A 24194-nucleotide genomic window follows, 5' to 3' on the forward strand; every position below is an offset into this window, starting at 1 on the left:
TGTTCATTTGTGCACGATGTTCGCAGAGTCATTTCGCGGGAAGATTGGAAGGCCGAAGCGAACGGTCGCTCCTTCCGGCTGCCTTCCTGCAGCTGCCACGCGAGGAAGCACCAAAAGCAGGGTTTGACGTACGGCACAGCTGCACCTCAGAACTTTCCAGCGCAACCTTCGGAGTGACCTGCGTGTTCCGTCCAAGGCACCCGCCCTCTTGAACCGCTCCCCGCTGCACAACGCCATCCTGCGCAAGCCAGTGTCATCGAGCGGGGTCGTCAAAACAGAGATGGCCAGGGTCCGAGGTGGTTCCCGAGCCACTCCCTTGCGCGTGTTACAAATGAGCAACGACCCATGTTGATCGTTGTACCGGGCTGTAGATCAGGCACAGAGAGCCTGCATCGCCTTTATTACATCGCCTCTCGCAGCTATGGCACGGGCTGCTCACCACTGATCTACCATGGTACACCTAAGCAGTGGCCTCTCCCAGCGCAGAGGCACAACCTCGTTTCGCCTCAGCCCGTAGCGGCTGGGTCGTGGCTGGCATACATGAGGTCGCTCCAGACGGCGTGGATCCATCAATGATGAACGAAAGGCTCGCGGGATCATAAATATATCTTGTCGTGCTGCCTGACGTCGGAGCCTCTGTTGCACATCCAGCTTCCCCGCCTTTGGCCGAAACCCACGAATTATACCAATAGAGGAGCTTGACAGGCAACACCCAGTTTCGTTCAACGAAACCGCGAGGGATAAGCTTGCCAAGCTTTTCCAAATACATTTCGCTGGTATGTTTGACTCGCGTCGTTTTCTTGCTCCTATCTGTTTGTCTTTCATTCTGATCTGCGTCTGCAGTCGCGACGCGGTGATGGACAGGGGGCCACCAGCAGGACCCTCTTTTCCTATTACAATCATTCGATTCGGCCCGCATACAGTTACCTCCTTTCCAGTTCTTTCCCGAGAACTGCTGTGTGCGTGCTTCGTCTTGCAGCGTACGCACACATGTGGCAACGTGCTTCGTCTTGCAGCGCACGCACACATGCGGCAACGTGCTCCGAAAACAGGTAATTTGGCTCGATTCGATAGTCGTTTTTTGCCTGTGTGGGAGGCCTATATGCGAACTATCGCAACCACATACTAAGTCTTGCGCGGACTGTCTTGATCCTTCAATAGTTGTTGGCGAGCCGGAATGGCAAGCGTGTCCGCGTTCGACTGTGTTGACAAGCTTGGATATTGCGCTCTTCACATAACACGTCCGTCTTATCAGCTTTGATTTCACGTCAATCAAAGCGTGACGTATTCGAGTCGTGACGATGCTCGGCTGTATCGCAGTCCTGCCGTCATTGCTTTCATCTTCTGTAACGTCGACCGGGGCAGTCTCTTGGCCACGCCTACCCGCATTTACCAGACACAACGTGTAGGAGACACTGATCCTGGCTTGCCGAATAAACGAGCCCTTTCAGATGATCGGATCCCTGCAGGCGATAAGGTGCTGACAGGGTCGCAGCGCGCTTAAATTACGCAAACCTACATCCGCCGCTCTGTCTGTGTGTCGATACGAACTCAATCAGCGCGTCCGTTGTGTCTACCCTACACGCTTGCCTTGAGCCTTTTCATAGGGGTTGTATCTCGTCAACCACGCCGTACGATTGCTACGTTACAATGTATCGATACTGAAGTTTGCAGATCTTTTGGTCTCGGCATACTTAACCAGCCGGCTTCCGGAGCCTCATCCTGCAGCGTTGATTACAGTAGCTGCGCGAGGTCGGCAATGGGCGGAAGTACCGAAACTGGTAGCCACTGAAGCTCATTAGCGGACCGCTCGCTGCAGCATGTGGCCGAGTGTGAGTAGGGAATTACATGAAGGTATAGGAAACCAGAAGGGGGGGTAGCAATGGGGTAGCAAAGAGCACGCAACCTTGCACAGCAATTGCAACAGTCCATCTGTCATACGCCGTTGTTGCCTATTCAAATTCTTCACATCTCTTGCAGCATTTTGGAGGTTCGCCGAGCATCTTCCCGGTCTGTCCTTGCCAGTGCAAGGCTGCTGCGGGAGCCGGCCATCTATCACCAAAACATGTTCTCGCTCGCCAAAACGCGTGCCACCATCAATGCCAGCCATACCTCCAAATCTTTGATCTATGACTGCTGAGTGATCGAGACTCTCGAGGGCGAAATACGCGCGTCTAGGTCCAACACCCACAACCCTGGAAGGCAGAGTCTTGTCTTCTCTGACTCTACCGACGACACACCTGCCGGAGCCGCAGTATTGATAGGCCGATTATGGTCGGAACTGGATCTTGAAGGGACTGCAGTATCAACCGCAGTCCACACCGCTCATATGATTCACCGGACAGACCACCATCACTGCCGGCAGAAACTGGCCATACGGAAACAGTATGTCAACAGAGTCCAGGCACTGAGATGATCGGAGCTTCTCCGGACTCAGGATCGAGCGTGCCGTTGTACCAAAGACCGTCACTGATACCGAGTGGTAGAACATGCATGATGGAGGCTGGCACTATCGAGGTTGCCACGCAAAGAATTCAATCGTCGATCGACATGCAGACGCCGCTGTGACTATGTTCATGCCTTCGATGCAAGAGCCGGCTTGAGGAGCATCTGCAGCCGGCACTTCTCGGTCAACAATCGCAGCGGACGAGATGCGTGTGGATCCCGGCCAAATACAGCCGAAGGCACGCGCCGACGTGCAGCAAGACAGCGCTCGTACGGCTGTCTGGGAAATGCAAAGCGAGTGACACGGACAGGTGTACGTACTAGAGTCTGCGATACACGGTGTCGTCCTCCCTACATGCTGCACATTGCAGCATCTGCGACAGCCTACGCCAGAGGTATGCGGCGAGTGACCATCACAGACACGTCACTCATACGCTGCGGTCCACTCCCCCACAGCTCTGCAGCAGCAAAGATAATAATCCTAGCGAGTATCACGTATCCGGAACCGATGATAAGGGCAAGAGCAAGAGCACCACCCCATCTCGAACGATGAGCATCAGTCACTAACAAAGCAACGGCCCAGCCGTCTCAACCGCGTCGGGAGGGGTATCATACGATGCAGTGCTCTGTTCTGTATCCGTAATTCAAAGTCAGACCGAGCGGTAGATGCGGCGCTCGAGGCCTGCCGCGTTTCGGCACCGCATCGCATCGCAGACTTACCGATGGGCATGTTCGACGGCGAAGCTGAATCGAGGGACTTTTGGTCTCCAGGAAGTGGTCTCCAGGAAGAGGAAGGGAAGATTGTAGCGTCTCGGTGAGTGAGCGGCGTCTTGATGCGGGGCGGAGCTGCCGGGCTGGAGTCAACTGCGCTCTGGGTCGGGTTTTACTTGAGGTTGACCGGGGAGGGGAGAGCGGTGTGTGTGTTGTGTTGTGCTGTGCACGCTGATCTCGCCATATGCGGATCTGCTGATGACGCTGGTGATGCTCAGCTAGCCTTGTTAGAAGGTACATCATGGTGTTGGATGAAAGTATCTCTGTACACGACGTCTCAGCAATCAACGCTCTCCAAGAACAAAAACCCGTTCCCCGTCGTACATTGGTCTACATATAATACACACCTCGCCGTTACCATTTACATGACCCGCCAACGCACTACCGCAGCTCCACGCCCAGTCGCGCGACCAGCAGCGTCCGCAGCTTCTCGTGTAGCGTGTTCGTCTCCTCGTTTGTCAGCGTGCGCTCCAGACTGCGGTAGTTGACGCGGTAGCACAAGCTCCTGCGGGCGGTCTTGGGATGCTCAAACTCATCCACGAGCCGCACGTCTTCGACGAGGTCGCCGCACACCTCGCGCGCAATCTCCATGACGTCATTTTCGTGGAAGGACCGTGGCCCCTTGTCCGCAGCGAGCCAGAATGAGACGTCTTTGAAGCACGCGGGGAACTTGCTGAACGGGACGAAGGTGCGCAGCGGTCCCGCCTCACTGAACTGCGACAGGAAACGACTGTCCTTGCTCCAAAACAGGCGGATGTCGGGGATGCCGTACAGCAGCATGGCGATGCGCTCGAGACCTAGGCCAAACGCCCAGCCGACGCGGTCAGGCACGGATGCATTGTCGAGGATCGGCTGCGACACGATGCCCGAGCCGAGGACTTCGAGCCACTCGCCCTGCCACCAGACCTCGAGCTCCCAGGAAGGGGACGTGAAGGGGAAGTAGGCCTCCACCCAGCGAACCTTGAGCGGCTCCGAAACTTCGGCGCCATCGGTAGCGGATTGGGCAGCGTTGAAAATGGTAATCACCATGTCTTCCAGACTGCGCTTCAGATGCGCTGCGATAGCCTCGACCTCGTCCGCGCTGTGCGTGGCCTGGAGGGGGTTGCGGTCCGGGTGGATGGTGGGATTGGGGTCCTCGACGACAACGTCGTGCTTGGGGATCTTGTCGACGTCGGCCCAGATGGTTTCCGCCAGCGACTTTCCGGACGCTGAGGCGGCGGCACGGTCCCACGTGCGAGCGCCCTCCATCTGGTGGAACACGGGGTAGTGGGAGCGGTCGACGGCATCGCGGCGGTAGACGTCTGCGCTAATCAGGTAGCCCTCGGACTCGTTTGCGCGGAAGGTGTCGGCTTGGTGCGCGGAGGTGTGGGTGCGCAGCACCGTGTGCTTGTTCAGGTAGTACGTGTCTGTTCTGTTGCGTCCCACGTGGTCCGCAGGGAAACCTAGAGAGTCGAAGTTCTGGGCTGTGGTGACAACGGGGAAGAGCTCGTTGTGTGTTTTGTAGCCGGGAAAGCGGGACTCGATCAGTTTGCGGGTAATGGTGAGTGGGTGGTCGGGCTGGACGTGGAGTCGCCGCGGGATGGCGTCAAGTATCGAGGCAGGCGTGTTCATCCACTCATCGGTTTTGTATGTCCGTCCCTCGACAACGACTTCATTCGGAGATGCTGGCCGCGTTTAGAAGCTGTCTGAAGCATAGTCGTGACAGCAACACACGGTAGAAAAATGGACACAAGAACACGTAACGTGACTGGGAGGTGACGACGAAGGTCGGAGACAGAAAACGACCGAGAGAATGCAGCACCAGGTGGACATGTACGAGTCGGGTGTTTGATGGCCGAACGGAGGATCACGTGACAGCTCACTCACCAGAAGAATTGCATCTGATCGACTGCAGCGCTGGCCGGAGACGTAGCCGCGAGGTGCATGTCCGCAATGCTATGCTCACATTCGCCTGGCGACACAGCGCCCTGGACAGCCCGGCCATGTACATTATTATTGCGCTGCTGAAGACGTCGTTGTTGGTGACGGGCGCGTCCGCAAGCAAAACGCTGGAACGCGAGCGTGACGCCGGGACCGCGGAGGTCGAAGCGGCATGTCTCGGCAGCACAAGAACCACCGAGCGAGATATCTCTCTCTCCACTCTCCGCGACAAACACTCGCGGAGACGTCCTTGTTAAGCTCGCAGGGCCCGCGGACAGCTACATGCAGCGTGTACGCAGTGTTTTGCAACCATGTCGGCTCTCCAGACGCAGAGAAGCCGCTCCGAGGCGAGCAAGAGCGCGGATGTAGCGCGCAAAGCTGTGCATTATCCCTTCTGGTTCGGCGGGAGCGCGAGTTGCTGTGCGACGCTGTTCACGCACCCGCTGGATCTCGGTAAGCTGGGGCTGTCTCGCGCGAGGGCCTGGAGCCAAAGCTAATCCGCCCCGTGCAGTCAAGGTGCGGTTGCAGACGCAGCCCGCCGCCGGCGCGAAGCTGAACATGTCGCAAATGTTTGCGCACATTGCGAAGACGGACGGCATCGGCGGCCTGTACCGCGGCGTACGCCCCTCCGCACCACCCCACGGGCGTGTCCTGCACTGACACACCGCGCAGCTCTCCGCCGCGCAGCTGCGCCAGATGACGTATTCAATGACGCGCTTCGGCGTGTACGAGGCGCTCAAGGAACGCTTCACCACGGCCGACTCGAAGCCCTCGTTCCTGACGCTCGTCGGCATGGCGTCCGTCTCGGGCGCCCTCGGCGGCGTCGCCGGCAACCCAGGCGACATCCTGAACGTGCGGATGCAGCACGACGCCGCGCTGCCGCCGGCCCAGCGCCGCAACTACAGGCATGCGCTGCACGGCGTGGTGCGCATGGCGCGCGACGAGGGCGTCGCCAGCCTGTGGAAGGGCGTGTGGCCCAACTCGGCGCGTGCCGTGCTGATGACGGTCGGCCAGCTGGCCACGTACGACGGCTTCAAGGGCGCGCTGCTCAACCACACGCCGCTGACTGACGGCCTGGCGACGCACTTCACTGCCTCGTTCCTCGCCGGCTTCGTCGCGACCACCATCTGCAGCCCCGTCGATGTCATCAAGACGCGCGTCATGAGCTCGCACGCCAAGGAGGGCATCGTCAAGCTCGTCACCGACATCACCCGCCAGGAGGGTCTGTCGTGGATGTTCAAGGGCTGGGTGCCGAGCTTCATCAGGGTGGGGCCGCACACGGTGCTGACCTTTTTGTTCCTGGAGCAGCACAAGAAGTACTACCGGCAGTTCAAGGGCGTAGACTAGGAGCAGTAACGCCACCGACACGAAGATGCCGCTGTTGTGTGCCCAAAAGGAGACTGCTTTGCTTTCGAGTCTACCAAAAGGAGCCTGTTTTGCTTTCGAGTATATTGTTGGATACCAGTGCGCTCGCGCGCATGTCGCATATGCTGGCGTTTGGGTGAGTGTGGGGTACATAGCTGCTAGAGCGTAGACAAAGTCATACATTATCTAAGCCAAGTATGATGCCTTGGAGTGTGGCTGAATTTACTCGAATTTACTTCGATACAACTGCAGGCACAACATGTGCCGTCTGAGGATATGTGTGCCATCTGAGGATATATGAACAGCTGAAAACAGGGCTGTAAGGCCCGACCCACCAACGCCGTTTGCATGCCATGCTGCGTCCACCCAATGCTACTTGTAACGCCGAAACAATGAAAAGACAATCAACCCCCGCTCAGTGCATCAACTCGACCGGCGGCCTCGCAGTGCTCACGTTCCTTCCCAGCGCCTTCTCCGACGCAATCGCGCCCTCGACGCCCTCCATCGTGTCCGGGCTCGGCATCTCGGGCATCTCAGGCATCCCAGGCAGCTCGGACATCTCGGTCGTGTCCTCGACGCTTATCGCCGGCAGCTGTGGCGAGTCGCCGTGATCCTCTGGATGATACACCACCACGGTGCTACCGGTCCGCCGTCTCGACATGGAAGGCGACGCGCCGTCTGAAACCGGTGAGTACGCATCATAATTCGGCCGGGCGTGCAGCTTCGCCAGCGCCTCGGCCAAATCCTCCGGATGCACGAGCGTATTCGGCGCGTCCTCGTTGCGCATCTCCCATCCCATGGGCGGGCTCGGCGGCGGGCTGATGAAGAACAGCTTGTCGCTCTTGGGGAGGGGCAGGTGCTGGTCTGACGGGTTCATGGGCGTGTTGATGCCGAAGTAGACGCGCATGCGGTAACCCATGATTGCTTCACCGTCAAGCGTCTGCCGGATGGTGATGGCGTCGCTCTCGCTGAAGAAGGAGACGACGATCCGCTTGAACGACTTCAGCGGCGCCCAGGTGTGGACCTTGGCGTGTGTGTCGATGGTCTGCCGGATCTCTGTGAGCGTGGCGGGCTGGAAGATCTCGGGTGCGAGGAGATTCTGAGACATGTTAGTTGAGCGCTCTCCCCGGTGGGTGAGACCACTCACTGTGATAATCAATGTATTCGAGGGCGGCGACGGCTCGACAAGAGGCGGCAGATCTGAGAGGTCGAGGAAAAGTGGCGATTTGCTCCCTGACGATGCGCGCGAGCGCGACGGTGATGGTATGCTGACCTGCATGTTTGCAGCTGCGATCATGTGTAGAGAGGTTAGTACAAGATTCGGTGTGTGAGTCGGTGTGTGAGTCGGTGTGGTGAGTGGGCGATCGAATGGACTCTACTGGAGTCTTATATCGAGCGTGCACACGTTCCAGCTTCGGCATCTGTCATGCAGTCCAGTTGCTTCTGCGCTCTGGGGCAGTGCAGTAATGCCAAGGCCTTGCCAGAGCATCCGAATTCTGGACCACCCCCGGACGACCCCCGACTTCTTGCACCCGGTCCGTCCTGTCTGGGCTGTCTTGCACAGCCCGCCGCGCTTTTGCTTGCAACCCGACACGTTGTGTTGTGTTGCTGTTCATCGGCCGACCGCGCGGCGAGGTTTGGCAATGCACAAGGCCGAGTAGTGACGCAGCTGCATCAGCCATTTCCTCGCCGAGCAACGGTTGCGGACGCTCAACTCAGCCTCGCAGGTTGGTCGACAGCTGCCCAGAGCACCTTCAATCACGACCAAGCAATGCCCCAAACCACTAGTCTGCCGCCAGCTTACCCCAGATGGGATTGCTTGTTCCGTTCAGATATCCCTCAGACATAGGAACTATCATACGAGGCTATCTTCAAAAGATGCAACTCGTGACCGCGAGGGCTCATTGATGGTCACGCTGTGTCTTTGAGAGTCTCGAGTACCTCGGATGCGCGCGGGATCGACCTGTCAAGAAACTACTGAAAAGATGATTTGAATTGCGTCTGGTGAAGATTGTTCAGCACAAAAGACTTCCGATCGAAGCATGACGAAGGGTAGATAGTGAAAGAAGGTGTGGCGCAAGACAAGTGTGGCGCGTGCAGTCGCTCGGACAAAGCGCGACTCTCACCTGGAACTTCGAACCTCGAGGCCGTCAACAGCATCCCAGCACCGCCGCAACCCCCCTCCCCACCCTACACACCACTCTCCACCTCTCGCCGCAGTCGCGTTGATCCTGTGCCACCTCCCGAAATCCAATCCCACCGAGTCGACGCGTCCACACCAGCCCGCGATGGACTACGACACCGAAGGCGGCGCAATCAACGTGCGCTTCTTGCAGGTACACCGCCCGTTTTGTCAACACCGCGGGAGTCAAGGGACTGACATGACTGTTTGCAGGCCGACAACCAGCGTGCCCAGTTCATCGTGCAGAACTTCAACCTCGAGACGGCCAACTCAGTGCGGCGAGTGATGCTGGCTGAGATCCCCACGCTCGCCGTCGATGTCGTAGAGGTCATCGACAACACCTCCGTGCTCGCTGACGAGTTCGTGTGCCACCGCCTCGGCCTCATTCCCCTCTCGTCAAGAGGCGTCGAGGACCTGCTGTACTCGCGCGACTGCGACTGCGAAGGCTACTGCGACAACTGCTCTGTCGTCCTCACCCTGAACGCAAAATGCACAGGCAGCGAGATCATGAAGGTGTACGCGCGAGACTTGGTGATTGAGAGCAACAGGCCGAACGACGAGGTTGGGCGACCCGTGATTGTGGATGCAGATGGCACAGGGAGCTGCATCGTGAAGCTGCGGAGAGGGCAGGCAATCCACATGCGCTGCATCGCAAAGAAGGGCATCGCAAAGGAGCACGCAAAGTGGGCGCCATCTTCGGCGATAGGCTTCGAGTACGACCCTGCGAACAAGCTGCACCACCTGGACTACTGGCACGAGGAGGATGCCGAAGCGGAGTGGTAGGTCGATATGTCTACATGGGCTGCTCTTTTTGACACTGACCGTACACAGGCCCAAGGACCAAGACCGCATCAACCTCGACGGCGGCCCAGCCAACCCCGATGAGCCCTTCGACTACAACGCAGTACCAACCCGCTTCTTCTTCGACGTAGAAACAGTCGGCGGCCTAGATCCAGACCAGATTGTCACACAGGGCATTTCAGTTCTGCAGACGAAGCTGGCGGAAGTCATCAAGGAGCTCCAGGGAGGCTCGGGGCCAGACGGCGTAGGCTTCGAGGGCGCGCAAAGCCCCACGATGAACGGAGGCTATGGCGGTGGACCGGAGGCTGGATACACAACACCCGGATACGGCGGCGCGAGTCAATGGGGCGGCGCAGGCGGTGCGCAGGGCGGCACGACACCGTACGGTGCGACGCCTTATGGAGGATCAGGGTGGTAGAGGGCTGTATAACATTGCATGGGTGGCGTTCAAAAGGCGCGCATTTGACAGGGGCATGTTCACGGAGAGGACGGCGATAAAAATCTTTCAATGAGGAGGGAAGCCTGAGCAGCGCATCTATACCAAAGAAGGACGCATTTACTGAGCACTTGAACCATTGATATGTCAGGAGTAGTGACCGCAGTATGCATTTTGTGTGTTGATGATGAGCTTCATCCTTCACGATCTGAAGACAGTCACCGCAATCGGGAGAATGCAGCATCAATTCGACCAGCTCATCCTCAATGCCGTATTCTTGCACACGAGCATGTGGATTCGACGTTCATTGCGCTAGTGCGATTGTTCGACCCACCCGCCGACCCTGAAGTCGTCCAATTGGCTCGCTTATGACTAAGCAATGTGGGAGTTTTGGAAAATCAAGTCCAACACCCGGTCGGATTTCTCTACGACCAGCTCGATACTAACGTTGCAGCACATCGCCGTCCGCGACCCGACGTCAAGATGAAGCTCAACATCTCCTACCCCAACAATGGCACCCAGAAGCTGATCGAGATTGAAGACGAGCGCAAGCTCCGCGTCTTCATGGACCGCCGCATGGGACAAGAAGTCCCCGGCGACTCGGTCGGCGACGAGTTCAAGGGCTACATCTTCCGCATCACCGGCGGAAACGACAAGCAGGGCTTCCCGATGAAGCAGGGTGTCATGCACCCCACCCGTGTTAGGCTGCTGCTCGCCGACGGCCACTCGTGCTACCGCCCCCGCCGCACTGGTGAGCGCAAGCGCAAGTCCGTCCGCGGCTGCATCGTCGCCATGGACCTGTCCGTCCTCGCCCTGTCCGTCGTCAAGAAGGGCGACGCCGATGTCCCCGGCCTCACCGACCTCGTGCACCCCAAGCGCCTCGGCCCCAAGCGCGCCACCAAGATCCGCCGCTTCTTCGGTCTCAGCAAGGAAGATGATGTGAGTTTTCTCATAGCTTCTTCGCCAGCCGGTGTCCCCCTGCGACTGCGAGTATTGCGAGTCCTGCGCGCGCCAGCGAGCCATGGAGCATCAGCTCGATGGCTGCAGCCAGCAGTGTCCTCTTGAGCAAGCTCGCAGTTGCAGCGACCGGCTGAGTCTGAGCTACAAATGTACGTTTAGGCATGCATACTAATCTGCGTGTTCCAGGTCCGCAAGTTCGTCATCCGTCGCGAGGTCCAGCCCAAGAAGGAGGGCGCAAAGCCCTACACCAAGGCTCCCAAGATCCAGCGCCTCGTCACTCCCCAGCGCCTGCAGCACAAGCGCCACAGGGTCGCACTCAAGCGCCGCCGCGCGGAGGCTTCCAAGGACGCTGCCGTACGTCTCCCCTTGCACACACCACATCCTACAGCATACTGACAACACACAGAACGAGTACGCTCAGATCCTCTCCAAGCGCATCTCCGAGGCCAAAGCTGAGACCGCCGAGGCCCGCAAGCGCCGTGCCTCTTCCATGCGCCACTAGACGTCTACTTCTGGCGGTGTCATGATCTATGATGAAAAGTCGTGAATGTTCCTTCTGGCGTCGACATGAAAACAGGGTGTGCGCTTCGTGCTTCTGCGAGCATCAAAGAGCTCCGGGATATTAGGGCATGGGCGTCGGATACCACTGACTGCACAAGGCAGTTGTCTTCAATGATACAATTGCAATACTTCACGATCTGAACCACTTCTTGAACATGTGTTGCGACTTGGAAAATAGCAATGACTCTTGGTCTCATGTACAAACCAACAACACCTAGTCAGACATCTCGTTCATCGAATGATAGTTTCCTGCCTGTCCACCCCGTGCAGCCCCTCGAGGATATCGCTGCCTCCAAGCAGCCCCGTCGTCCCACCCAACAGCCCACTGCCAGCTGTACCTCGTCCACCCGTCCAGATCTCGTGGAACCTGATGGCCATGTCACTCGCCGCAACAACCAAACATCCCGCCTCATTGCTCGCCCCCTCATCACCGTCGGGCGTACCACTCGGGCCCCCGGGATATGCCACCGCACACAAAGCACGATTCTCATCCCACCATGGCACAGCAACGACTTGCTCGCAACTCGGCCAGGCGAACACCGCAATGCGGTACGGATGGTCAGGCTGCGCGAAGCCAAACGTAGCTGCGATCTCGCGTCTGGTCTTGCTCCACACAAGACTGGTGACTTGCGCCGCGCAGTCGATGGTCGCAAGACAGGTGCCTGAGCGTGTGTGGTAGAAGTGTATGCAGCGGTCATTCGAGCCTCCACCCGTCGCTACAAGACCGCGATGCCAAGGGCAGAATGCGATGGCTTTGACGGCAGCGTTCAGAGTCCATCTGTGTTTCGCTGCTGTGTGAGGCAGGTGTAGGACCGGCACTGAACGATTGGTGACAGTGTAGACAGACTCACCTGCGGGGCCTTCACGGACCTCGACGGTTGCTGAATTTGTTGTCCCGACATCCGATTGAAGCACGCGTTTGGTCTCGAAGAGGTAGCAGTTGTTGTCGTTTCCTCCACTGGCGAACATGTCGCCTGCCGCCGACCACGCCAGCCCACAGATCTGCTGAGTGTGTATGTTCATGCGGGCGAGCAGAGTCATTGCTCCATGCCAGCCGAATAGCGCACTTTGAGTCTCCGAGGGCCATTCGACACTGTAGAAGTAGATGTGTCCAACTTCATCCCCAATGAGTAGTTCCTCTGTGGATACAGTGATCGCCCTGTCGCGAAGTGATGGACGCTGCACGGTGGTGGGTCGAAAGGCTATACAGGATATTGGCTTCGGCTGTGTAGCATCGAAACGTGGCTCGGAGTCGAATGGGCTCCAGAGGACGATGCGACCATCTGCTCTCCCCACAGCCAGGATCGCCTGCCCGCCTTGCTTAGAGGAGAAGTCAAGAGATGTGATGTGCTGGGCATCAGACGCCACGTTAGTGGGAATAGAGTTCAGTGCTTCAGGAGTCTTGACACCATCTCGTTCTGACCAGAGATGTACAAAGTTTCCGAGGCCCACGGCAAGACACTTAGCGGTATGAGAGTGCGCGAGCAAGGTGCAGTAGTAGTCGTCTCGCAGCTGAGGTGCGTCGAGTACTGTGAATAAATGTCAGTATAGAGGCTCCTTCCTAGGTATGACCGTGACATATCTGAAGGGTAGGATTGGCACGGGTCTTCGGGTCTTCTGTTGTAATCGTCGTGGAGCTTGGAGTATTTGTTAGTAACAAGCCCCACGAAAGTTTGGTGGACTACGAAACAAACATGGATTGACACCGTCTCGAGCCCATGCGCCATCTCTCCAGATGTGTGGTTTGTGTGGTGGTGTGTTTTGCTGTCTCGAGCCTGGGCGAATAGATGGTAACGGCGAATGGCACAGCACGCGCTCTGTCTGATCGACTCCAAGGGCTAGTGCAAGGCGTCTCTCGTATGCTTCAAGTTCGGCTTCGGGATCAGCTCGATTGAGGAAAGTTGATGTGTAGAGAGGGGCAATCGTGCCACTTCCAAGCATGCCACCATTACCCGTAGATACCGCAGCCACAGTGTCGCTGACAGCAGAGGACCCGCCGACGTTCCAGACAGCACCGGCACTGATCTGTCGTGCGGCCGTTACCAAAGAGCTACTTCGAAGCCTCAAGTTTGAACTTCGCACACTTCCTGTAGACCTGCCTGAGATGACGGTATGGGCTTCTCTCAATCCTTGGAGCTCAGTGTTTAAGCGCTCGCTCCTTCGGACTCGACGACTGAAAGGATCGCCCCCTGCGCGATGACCTTGTCGAGAGATCTGCTCACGTTCGTTGGGTTTGTTTAGCTCGAAGCTCTCGCGTGTTACTGCTGGTGGACGACGGGAGTGAATGAAGCGATCTGGAGTACTTGTTTGCGACTTGCGTGGAGACGCCAGCAGACCGCCGCGCGATACCCATTGACTTGGTCGTAGAGGAGAGCTCGAAGATCGAGTGGGCTGCTGAAGCAACTTCGTTGGTGAACCGAACGCAATGGAAGTTTGCGTGTCGTCACGCTCGATATCAGCACCGACCTGACCTGGGGGGATGGGTGGAGTTGCATATTTGGCGACAAGCGCATCTATTGAGCCTTCAGAAGAGCTACGCTGACTCCGCCTCTGTTTCTTGTGAATGCTGCTACCCGAAAGCACTCTCGTGGAGGGCGAAGGTACACGAAGAGGAGTTGCGGGTTCCAAGTGATGGATGGCGGCGGATAAAGAGCGATTGAGTGAGCCAGCGAGATTCGATGACCGCTGTGCAGAAACACGATCGAAAAGTGGTACATTTCTTTTGATGGGCGAGTCATCCGTCAAGATTGGTGAATTAGGATTGCATGTGGTGGGCGACAGGACCTCCGGTATCAAAAGCTGGCCCAGTTGAGCTGCGAACTTCGGCTTTGTAGGGGATGGCGTGAGGAAAGAGTCCTCAAGCTCATGGTCGATGTTTCGAAAGAGCAGACAGCTTCGACTTTTGCGTGGTGATCCGGGTGTCCTGGGCGACGACCAGCCTTCTGTGCTGATTGTTTTCGTTGGTGATAAGGGCGGTGTTGTGTAGCCAGATTCAGATGGAGTCGAGTCATCGTCCGTAACATACATCGCGAGAAGCGCTGAGGGTTAGTGATAGCGACAATGGAATCCAGGCTCAGTGCATGTCGAACAGCGATGGCTAGATGTATGTTGACTACGGAGGAGGGTGGTGTCACTGGTCAGGACGTCCGCGTGGATAACCCGTCGTTTTGTCGTTAATGCTGCTCGGTTAGTCGTATAGCAATGATTGAGAGTCTTATAGGACAATGCGGATTCTAGGTCGTGGTTGTGTTGGAAGAAAGCGGCCTTCCTTCAAGGTGACGCAAGGGAAGGCATGGTGGGGCACCTGATTTGGCGCGATCGCACTCGGAGGGAGCTGCGTCCACAACACCTGCATGCGGTCAAGATGGCAAGTGTAAGTTGACATTCGCAAGAACCACGGCTTGACTAAGCTCACTATCTGCAGCATGGAATCTCGCGAGGCTCAGAGCCGGTGGTTCGCACAGAAGAGGCGCGACAGAAGGAGCTGCAGCAAATTGAAGCCTACAAGGACTTGTCCGATCTCGTCAATACCAAGGTTGGTCGATTGCAGTACTTTCCAAAATGTATTTCTGATCAGACCTTACTTTATAGGTCGCAGAGCGGCAGTACACAATAGAGGTCCTCGGTCTGATCACGAAGCTTCTGAACGAAAACCCTGAATACTACACAATCTGGAACCACCGAAGACGGGTCTTGATTGCGTTGGTCACTGAAGAAACACAATCACCCGACGAATTGTTACAGGGCGAATTGCAGCTGACGTTCGTGTTGCTGCGTAAATTTCCCAAATGCTATTGGATCTGGAATCACAGGGATTGGGTGCTGCAGAAGGCAGAGTCGTTACTAGGACCAGATGCAGCACAGAAGCTCTGGTCTGGGGAATTGCAATTGGTTAACAGGATGCTACATGCTGATAGCCGGAACTTTCACGCCTGGGACTATCGACGTATCGTAGTGTCCAAGATCGAGCGTCTAGTCTCTCTCACGGATCCTGCAGACGCCAGCTCCAGCCTTACACAGCCCGAGTTCGACTATACCACCAGAATGATCAAGACCAATCTCTCCAACTTCTCTGCCTGGCACAACCGCAGCCAGCTTATTCCTCGGGTCCTCCGCGAGCGTGATGCAGATGCAAAGGCACGCCGCGCTTTCCTGGCATCGGAGCTGGAACTCATCTGCGAAGCCATCAACACTGATCCATTCGATCAGTCCATATGGTTTTATCACCAGTATCTCATGTCGACAATATCTCCGTCCTGCTCTGCAGAGAGCCGTATCGTCCAGGATCTGACCAATGGCGAGCGGCAAAAGTACTATGAGAACGAGGTGGAGTACATCAAGGAGATCTTAGAGGACGAGGCGAATTGCAAGTGGATATATGAGGGCCTACTCGGACTTGCAGAGGCGTACTTGGAGGTCGACGCAGGGACAGGGGCGGTCACGACGAAAGATATGAGGACGTGGCTGGCCCAGCTGAAGCGCCTCGACGGAATGCGGCGAGGCCGATGGGAGGACCTGGAAAGAAGGCTGCAGCTGTGAGTGCATGCGACTGCGCACGGTGCATCACGGCTTCTGTATCTGCGCCTTAACCGTGGGTTTCGCTGGTGCTTCCTGAGCGACAGCCGGAGCCGCTACGGAATCAGGTACAAGATCCTGCCGTGGCTTGCTCTTCCATGCCCAGAATCCTAATGTATCAGACCATGAGGCTTTGGCTGGCTTCATCTCGTCTTTACCAGGCGATGATGTGGCAATGGGTGGTGGCGTGACCGTCGCTGCAGTAGGCGCAGCAGCAGCTGGGTTCTCGCTGTTTGCAGCAGCGGCGGCAGCAAGATCTCTGAACACGGAGATCAGCGAAGGTAGAATTAGAACTTGTATGAACAGCCTACCGGTTGTATTCCTCTGTGAGTCTCGCCATCTGTTGCGCCTTCAGCTCTTCGCCAAAGGTAGCCATGCCAATTGCGATGCCGGAGATGGTCGCCAATGCAACCGGAAGAATACGTCCAGCCATCTTTGCTTTTCGCTTGTGCTCGTCCAAATGTCTGGTGTTGTTAGTGAAATGGAATCAATGACGAAACCGGTCGCCAGCAAAAAGTTCGGCGTTCTGACCGTCGCGCTAGTAGACGCGTCGAGCTCACCCATGCCGCCTGCCACTCAAACCCCACGATACTCGAACACAAACGACATGCAGAGGGGACCAAATGTCCGAATGGCGCCAGAGAGGATTTGTCCAGGATTCGGATGAGGAAGAGGAAGAGTCCCAGATTGAAAGCCAGCACTCTGAGCAACATGCACACTTACAAGAACGCGTCGAGCGCGTTCTGGAGGATCAGAAGGGGAAGGGAGGGGTCGCAGATGCAATGACAGAGGAGCAGAAAGATTCGAGAAGCATCTATGGTTCTCTGGAAGCGGGTTCGAGGGCATCAGAGAGTACTGCAGGTGACCGAACACCCACGAAGCGCAGCTCGCCTATAAGGCCAACGCCTTCGCCCTTTACGCCTTTCACAAGACAGATGTTTCGTCATGAGCGCTCCGAGAGCCCGGATCCTCTACAGAGCTCGCCCAAGTCGAACCGGCAGCTACAAAGACCCGCCCCTTCTTCGCCACGAATTCGGTCGTCTGTTCATCAACGAAACTCTCAAGAGGAAATCGAGCTTCGAGCATTTGCGCTCCCTTCACAAATACTCGGCGAGACCGTAGAGGCAGTTCAGGCGAATTCAAGGAACAGCGATGTGGGACAGGGCAAAGATTCAGGCATCCTTAGCCAATTCGGGATATCAGCTTTCTCAGATGACTCTGGGGACGACCTGAACCCAGCCCGGGATTCAGATGCGGAGTCAAAGCTTTCAGACTATCCTTCAGACCTGTCCGACACAGATGTTCAACCAGCAGCACAGTTTGCTACGCCTCATCGGCGAACTGCTGTCCGAGTGGTGATTCCCTCTTCCACGGCTTTGCAGCATCAGCTTGCGCAGGAGGAAGCAAGACGGCGCCACTTCCGCCAGCGAAAGCCAATTCAGCTACACCCGTATGTCCTGGAAGGCGAACGATACCGCAGAGAAGTCCAGAGCAGAGGCCTTAAGCCGGTCCCTCGAGAACGATCTCCGCAACAGAGGCAGCGGCAGAACAACCAAGAAACCCAGGAGGAAGACTTCAATCCCTTCGGACACTGTTCCAGCAGTCCCCCAGATCCTGAGATCTTTGTCTCTACGCCCGTTGCACAGCATTCCAGCAAGAGTGGTCAGCAATCTTCGACGAAGCGGCCCATGACTGGTTCTGCACGACGCAATTCACCCACTCTGCAGCTCCGTGTGCCTAAGCCAGCAAAGAGAAGGAGACTCGATGGATCACTGGCACAGGCTGTGACTACCCCAGCAAGGACTTTTGAGAGCAGTCCTGTCCCTATCGACATCTGGTCTGTACCGCCTAATTCACCGCCCTACTCCAGCAGCCCTCCGCTCAATGCAAGAGTGGACAAGCTGCTCTCGAAGCAAAATATTGACAGTCTTCCTACGCCTTCCAACTCATCGACTTTCCACGACGAGACTCCGCAATTGGTCGAGTCGGATTCCGACCCTGTCCCTCGCAGCGCTCAAAGGGCGGGCAGTGGGTTACGTTGGCCAAGGAGGACTATTCTTGGCGATGAACTGTCGTCAGACTCAGATGGAGCTAGTGGCGAGTCAGAGCAAGGGGAAGGGGAGCTGCAGAAGGTCAGCAAAAAGATCAGAGGCGTACTGCCGGCATCTTGGCTTCGAATCGATCAGCAGGCACAGGAGCGACGACAGGTCCTTGCTCGCCAACAGGCTCGATTGAACGCTACTCAATCCCCTGAGCCTGCAGAACCTCAACGAGGAGTGGCGCAAAGGGTCACTAAGGCCCCAGGCCGTCCTGCAGGGTTTGCTAGGCCAGCCATTGACCCAGCAGGCGTGATGGTCATCTCAGATGATTCCGACACAGAGGATGTAGAAAGCATTGTTTATCGACAAGCTAGCGACATACAGGACTCGATCGAGGAGGCAACTGCTCTCGCTGCAAAATTTGATGATCGGTACGCTGACTCTGGCGATGATCTGGCAAGCATGGAACATGATCGACTTCAATTGCCTACTCTTGGGGGCTCGGGAGCAAAGCGAAAGCGACAGCCCAAGATCACGGACGCGTGGGGCAACACCAAACGAACGAAGACTCTGATGGCTCAGCCTAAGAGCTCTCGCCATTCAGGGCCTAGGTCTGGCCCGTCTACGCATAAGAAGCATACAGGGCGAAGAAAGGCACGACGGACCCCGCCACCAGCCCTCAGTGTGCTGGATATCGAGCTACCCTCAGTCGTACCCCAATTCCTCCGGCTTGCGAGGCGAGCGGCACGCCGAGACATCAACCAAGCACGTCAAAGTCTGCATCGCAAGCAAATACGGTTGCACACTGCACAAGACACCGAGGATGCGAATGCCGCCCTCCAGCAGTGGAGACAAGGTGTTTTGAAACCCAAGGTCAAGCCTGCCTCTGGCCGGAAATATGAGGAACGTCGACCGCTAGTCGATACAACGGACAACCAACAATGTACCCCACGAATCCCACGAATGAGCAATATCGAGAAGAATCCCGTTATTGATATCACAAGTGATTCAACACCAAGGGATCACCCACAGCCACGTAAGCGTAGAGCTGTGGCTCCTGCCCTCCGGGTGCTTCAAAGGTCCTCAAACCCCATCAGTAAGCAAATGCTACCGAGGAAGGTTGCAAAGACGGTCGAACCATCCGGAAATTTCATGCAGCGTGGACCGTTGCCTCATAGGGCTGCGCAGCTAGAGGGTGAAGAACAGAGTTTTGGCAGCAGTCACCGCAAGATTGCGTTTCAGAAGGGCTTACAGCGGGTGGAACAGCAGGCTGCTAATTATAACGCCCCCCAGCAACCTCTCCTGAATCCGCAGCTGGCGCGCTTTCTTGCTGATGACGATGCTGTGCTTCCGCCGTTATCGACAGCTAAGGATATTGGTGAAGTCCAGATCGAGAACGTCGGCGACAGCAGTACTGTCGCTACTGCTCCTGCACCGAGGGAACGCCTGGTGCGCAAACCTCACGCCAAGCGAATCGATGTCGATGCACGAGAGTACAGACAGCCAAGCGAACCAACGTTCGATCCCGTCGTTGCTGTTCCAGCGTCGACCGCGGACGAAAATGTCTCTACAGAGAAACAAGTCGACGCATTGCATGGTCTTGGCCCCTATGGCACGCGTTATCCCACGACTTTCGATATCACCCCGCTGCGAGGCGATACGTACTTCCAGGCGGACACATTTGTCGGCTCTGAAGATCTGCGACGAGCTTTGTCGACTGGTAGGCCTGACGCTCGAGATCTGGATGAAGCCGCCGGGTATTGCACAATCTCACATGATTCAACTACGATCAGATGCGGGCCATGGAACGACGAGACGTACTATCAAATCTGCGACCTGGCGACAGCAATTCTGCTCCCTTTGAATGACAGCATCAACTCTGAGGTCAAAGATGGAATTTTCTTTGCAGTCCTCACATCTCTCTCGACTATATTGCGAGCGCTGTCATCATACTTTGCAAGTCACCTTAGCTTCCTAGATCCTATCGATCGATCGGACTTCATGAGGAAGATGCAACCTCTTCTGCAGACGATTTACGATCAAGTAGCCACGATCCACCTCGTTAGATCTGAAGCTTCACCACAATCAGAGCAAGCACGTGTGCTGAGTTACCTATTGGTTGTTGGTATTCAGGTCCAGCAGATCGCAGGAGATCTTATGAGCAACAACCCGGACAAGGCCAAGCTGTCAGACATGATCAAGGGCATCTCCCAGCGCATCATGAAGAACATTGCTAAGAGCACAAAATATCTTCACGGTTTTCACGAGAAGAACAAGTCGTACAAAGAGCGCGAAAGTGGCATCCAGGAGCACGATATTTGTGTCGAAAATTTCGTCGTCTCTATGCATGCGCTAGAGCTGCTCAATGCGCCATCTTTGAGCGTCTGGGATGTGATGAGTCAAGAGCTATCCTCGCACCTGACTGCGGCCACACAGGTCCAGATCTTCGAGAACGTATGGGCTACAATTTTTGCGCTCCTGCCCTTAGCAGAGTTTGATTTGTCCGGCATCCCTGATCGAAGTCGAACCCATTACTTCAACAGAGATAACTGGGGCTGTCTGTGCGATCTCCTCAGGCGAGTCCTGGGCTCCTACCTTGGAACATCACAGCAGCAGGCCCTTTCGGCGAATGAATACATACGCATTAACCTCACAAGATGCTATGTCCTCATTAGTGAATGGCACTGGAAGCGTCCGGACCAAGTTCTCAACGTCATATTTGACTTTTACGGCAGGCACGGTCTGAGACCACTTCGTCGCGAGACTGCAACAGGCTCAGCACAATTCTTGCAAAACTTCGCAGTAGTTGGCAGTTTGGCTCTAGCACCCAACGACAGCTCATTCCACATCGCACTCAAATGTTTAGCAGTGGGCTTGCAAGGCATGACAGGTTCGTATCTGGAGAAGAAAATACGCAGCTTTGTATTCAGGCGCATACCAAACCATGGCCGCACGTACCCGAAAGACCAACCACTCGAGGAGGCGAGCCTGGCTGCCTTGCGGAATCATCACGATCTGCTATCTACACTCTACTGTGCGGCGCCACCTTCCTGTCGTCCGAAATTGGAGCGCATTCGCGATCTTGTGAGCCATGAGACCTCACATCGGGAGGCATGCCGAGTCAGTGTACGTGCATGGGCAAACCTGAGCACGTTCCAATTGTCGACCGACGAGTCATACGACAGCGCGAGGCCGTTAGCCTACTGGTACAAAGACATTATGCATCAGACTCTGAAACAATACCGACTGGCGAAGATCGAAGCCGAGGATTATCTGACATCTGGAGTCCTTGACGGCACCAGTGAAGTCGCCAAGACCATGGTACGTCAAACAATGGCGAAGAATCAGGAGCAAGCCATCGCAACGCTGCGTGATAGTATTGCAGGCATGAGGAAGACCGTCGGGTGTGCCAAAGATCGAGCCAGTCTCGCAGCATTCTTGGCAGACTCTGATTTTGTCCAACTGCTCGAGCTCCCGCATCTGGATGACCATCGACTTGTCACTTTGGTCAGAGACACACTAGCAGTCCTCCGACAATACGTAGCTTTACGACGGGCTGAACAGCAGCAGCAGCACGTGAGCCAGTCAAGAAGCGAGGAAAGTCAAGAATATGGCGATTTCCCAGACCTGGATGATCTGGATGACACAGAAGCACTCCAACCTTTCCAGGCGACGATCGTGCCTGGAGCTTCGCGGTTCGAGTATATACAGGGTCCGCTTTGGCACTTGATGTCCAACGCTTTTGGTGCTGAGGGTTTGCGAGACGATAGTCTTCTGAAGGACTGCGTCGACATATGGGTTGACATTGCCAGTGACCGAGTCACGACTGGTGAGAAGCGGTGGTCTTACTACATAGAGTCGTTCGGTCAAGTGTCCTGGCAGCAGTTGCGGCGTACCGAGCAAACGAACAAGTTCGGTCCGTACTTCATGGCGGCTGTGATCACCTGCGATCCTACTGCCTACGCACAGCATCGTCACGAATTCTTGACGGCGCTTTTGCTGTGTCTGGTTGATAAAGAGTCCATGCTCAGATTCCAACATCGACTATTGGATGCCATTGTACAGACAGACACTAATCACCCTATGCTGAGAAATCTACCATTCTACACGGTCGAAAATGGCGGTGGATTGGATATCACCTCAGAAACCTTGCGGTCAAGACGCCTCGCACTTCTCTCAAGCCTGCTTTCCAATATGAGAGAAGACTTGGACGCCCTCGCCGTACAAGAACCGACACGTGTACCAGAGGTCAAGAGAACATACGCGGCGATCTTAAAGGACTTCATGAACCGGCTGAAGAGCAACTACCAACAACTGCAGCAAGGAGATGCTGTGACAGGAGCATACGTGGAGTTCGTGCAGAAGATTGTTCAATTTCTCAAGCAGTACACAGGCGACATCTGTCCCGTTCTGCCCTTCTTCACAGATTCGGTCGCCTTCCCATTACCATCGACCGATCCCACATATGTCGTCGGTCGTCTTTGTGGATACGCGCCGAAAGCGAAAGACCCAGGAACCGCCAAGCAGCTCTCTGTCTTCATACAGACCGTGGCACAGCAGGCCGCCGCCGACAACCAGCAGGTCTACCTTGTTGGTCAGCTCAAAAGAGCTCTTTGTACCAACGAAGCGCCTTTTGCTGATCGAGCGGCGTTACGTACTGTGCTGCTCCAAGCCATCTTCCCAGCTTATATCGAAGTGGCATTCTTGTCACGACCAGGTCACCTTGTTGCCAGGCCAATCCTGCAGTGCTTGTCTGCGGTGCTTGGCGAGATCAATTACGACTTGCGCGTCAGCCAGCCCGAATCCTTATCAACAGCCATCCAGAGCATCGTATCCATTGCACATGCGTTCATCCGCGCCACGGAACATCTGAAGGGCGATATCTCGTTGTTCCAACAGTCGAACACCTCGGATGGGCTTTTGCACATGTTCGATATCGCCATGACTACTTCACGCATATTAGACTACATTGTAGACCGTGTCGTCGGGGTCGGCAGACCTCCGCTTGTCATCTACCTTGAGGAATTCAGCATATACACTGAGCAAATGCTCAACGGCACAGTACCAGACGAGGTGCCATCATACCGGGGAGACGCAATTGCGGCATCATCGAACGCGCAATATGCCGATATTATGGCATTCTGTCAGAAAGGCTTGCTGGACAGCTTGAAAACGAATTGGAGCGCTGATGACGTCTCCATCTGGTTCGGCCAGGGACACACGAAGAAGCAAATCGCGTACGACACAGGATCGGTCGAAAGTGGGAAGACAAGGTTATTGGCCGCGCTGCATGCATTTCAAGACACCATACATGAATTGGTAGGAACCGAACAGCATTACCTGGCACCGACCATTGGAGAGTACATCATTGTTTAGTATTTAGCGATTTTTACTTAGCGGCATCAATGGCGTTATCGGGTAGCGTTAGAACGACGATCAACGAATGTGACGATTCATCAACAGCTTGATCCTGGTGAACATTTTGATCACGAGGAACCGTGTCTTCGTCGCGTTACGGAGCTATGCCCGCTGATGCCAATGAGGTGAACAGTCGCCCGTGTATCTCCATTTTCCCGCCTTATCATCTCCCTCTTGTATTACCCCAAATCCACAAAAACAACATCAATCACTTGCTGGACTATCCCATTGTAAGAGCCGTGGGTTGCAAAGCATACAATACCACCCAATAGGAAGGAGGGAACGGATGAGAGCTCTGCCACCGCTACGCAGGGAGACGATGAAGAACAGCAGGAAGGCCAATCTGGATGAAAGAAGTCCACCGCTCAGGAACTTGTCGAGATCAACGACGATGATGACCTCAGTGACGATGATGGACCTCACTTCACTTCATCCTCTAACAGGATGCAGAGACCGCCTACACCACAAGTTGATCATCACACGGGAGATGTGTAAGATGCTCATGGAATACCGTAGGATGAGCAACTATTGCCGCCCAGTCTGTCTTATGTCTCCATAATGACTTCGAGGGGTGAGGGTATCTTTGAGTGAACTTCGCAAGTGAGCACAACAACCGCAGTGGAGATTTTAGTGTGCTGACTGGGGCAGATCGTGCTGTCCAACAAGACATGAGCAAGAACGATGAGAATGCGCTGAAGCATAGCTGGGCTGTCGTCCGCGC

General features: G+C 55.8%; 10 protein-coding genes across 10 annotated transcripts; 5 read left to right on the forward strand and 5 right to left on the reverse strand.

The window, feature by feature from the left end:
- Positions 1-255: 255 nt before the first annotated feature.
- Positions 256-1156, reverse strand: M421DRAFT_390033 (uncharacterized protein; the record flags this gene model as incomplete). The annotated part of the gene is made up of 1 exon (XM_033589976.1): positions 256-1156. A coding segment is annotated over one exon (696 nt), but the record flags the coding sequence as incomplete, so codon positions are not given.
- A 2441-nt stretch (positions 1157-3597) lies between these two features.
- On the reverse strand, positions 3598-5200 carry M421DRAFT_60774 (phenylalanyl-tRNA synthetase mitochondrial precursor; the record flags this gene model as incomplete). The annotated part of the gene is made up of 2 exons (XM_033595818.1): positions 3598-4880; positions 5083-5200. The coding sequence occupies 2 exons, from the start codon at positions 5198-5200 to the stop codon at positions 3598-3600; spliced, it is 1401 nt and encodes a 466-aa protein (XP_033449481.1).
- Positions 5201-5447: 247 nt separating this feature from the next.
- Positions 5448-6483, forward strand: M421DRAFT_61430 (mitochondrial carrier; the record flags this gene model as incomplete). Its single annotated transcript, XM_033595885.1, has 3 exons — positions 5448-5589; positions 5648-5754; positions 5809-6483. The coding sequence occupies 3 exons, from the start codon at positions 5448-5450 to the stop codon at positions 6481-6483; spliced, it is 924 nt and encodes a 307-aa protein (XP_033449482.1).
- Positions 6484-6916: 433 nt separating this feature from the next.
- Positions 6917-7780, reverse strand: M421DRAFT_61261 (Calcipressin; the record flags this gene model as incomplete). The annotated part of the gene is made up of 2 exons (XM_033595865.1): positions 6917-7600; positions 7649-7780. The coding sequence occupies 2 exons, from the start codon at positions 7778-7780 to the stop codon at positions 6917-6919; spliced, it is 816 nt and encodes a 271-aa protein (XP_033449483.1).
- A 1009-nt stretch (positions 7781-8789) lies between these two features.
- Positions 8790-9902, forward strand: M421DRAFT_60675 (insert subdomain of RNA polymerase alpha subunit; the record flags this gene model as incomplete). The annotated part of the gene is made up of 3 exons (XM_033595803.1): positions 8790-8837; positions 8897-9462; positions 9515-9902. 3 exons carry the CDS (start codon positions 8790-8792, stop codon positions 9900-9902), a joined length of 1002 nt encoding a protein of 333 aa, XP_033449484.1.
- A 446-nt stretch (positions 9903-10348) lies between these two features.
- Positions 10349-11678, forward strand: M421DRAFT_419756 (40S ribosomal protein S6-B). Its single transcript, XM_033592238.1, has 3 exons — positions 10349-10859; positions 11067-11234; positions 11287-11678. Exons 1-3 carry the CDS (start codon positions 10404-10406, stop codon positions 11380-11382), a joined length of 720 nt encoding a protein of 239 aa, XP_033449485.1. The 5' UTR covers positions 10349-10403; the 3' UTR covers positions 11383-11678.
- M421DRAFT_100378 (WD40 repeat-like protein) lies at positions 11572-14468 on the reverse strand (the record flags this gene model as incomplete). The annotated part of the gene is made up of 3 exons (XM_033586506.1): positions 11572-11627; positions 11768-12970; positions 13148-14468. The coding sequence occupies 3 exons, from the start codon at positions 14466-14468 to the stop codon at positions 11572-11574; spliced, it is 2580 nt and encodes an 859-aa protein (XP_033449486.1).
- A 337-nt stretch (positions 14469-14805) lies between these two features.
- Positions 14806-15980, forward strand: M421DRAFT_4405 (geranylgeranyl transferase type 2 subunit alpha; the record flags this gene model as incomplete). The annotated part of the gene is made up of 3 exons (XM_033594647.1): positions 14806-14814; positions 14866-14976; positions 15033-15980. The coding sequence occupies 3 exons, from the start codon at positions 14806-14808 to the stop codon at positions 15978-15980; spliced, it is 1068 nt and encodes a 355-aa protein (XP_033449487.1).
- Positions 15981-16004: 24 nt separating this feature from the next.
- Positions 16005-16449, reverse strand: M421DRAFT_4406 (uncharacterized protein; the record flags this gene model as incomplete). Its single annotated transcript, XM_033594648.1, has 2 exons — positions 16005-16275; positions 16328-16449. 2 exons carry the CDS (start codon positions 16447-16449, stop codon positions 16005-16007), a joined length of 393 nt encoding a protein of 130 aa, XP_033449488.1.
- Positions 16450-16503: 54 nt separating this feature from the next.
- Positions 16504-23513, forward strand: M421DRAFT_419760 (uncharacterized protein). The gene has a single exon (XM_033592239.1). It carries the CDS (start codon positions 16640-16642, stop codon positions 23429-23431), a length of 6792 nt encoding a protein of 2263 aa, XP_033449489.1. The 5' UTR covers positions 16504-16639; the 3' UTR covers positions 23432-23513.
- Positions 23514-24194: the final 681 nt, after the last annotated feature.

The sequence above is a fragment of the Didymella exigua genome (assembly GCF_010094145.1).
Source record: "Didymella exigua CBS 183.55 unplaced genomic scaffold M421scaffold_11, whole genome shotgun sequence".
NCBI classification, from domain to species: domain Eukaryota; kingdom Fungi; phylum Ascomycota; class Dothideomycetes; order Pleosporales; family Didymellaceae; genus Didymella; species Didymella exigua.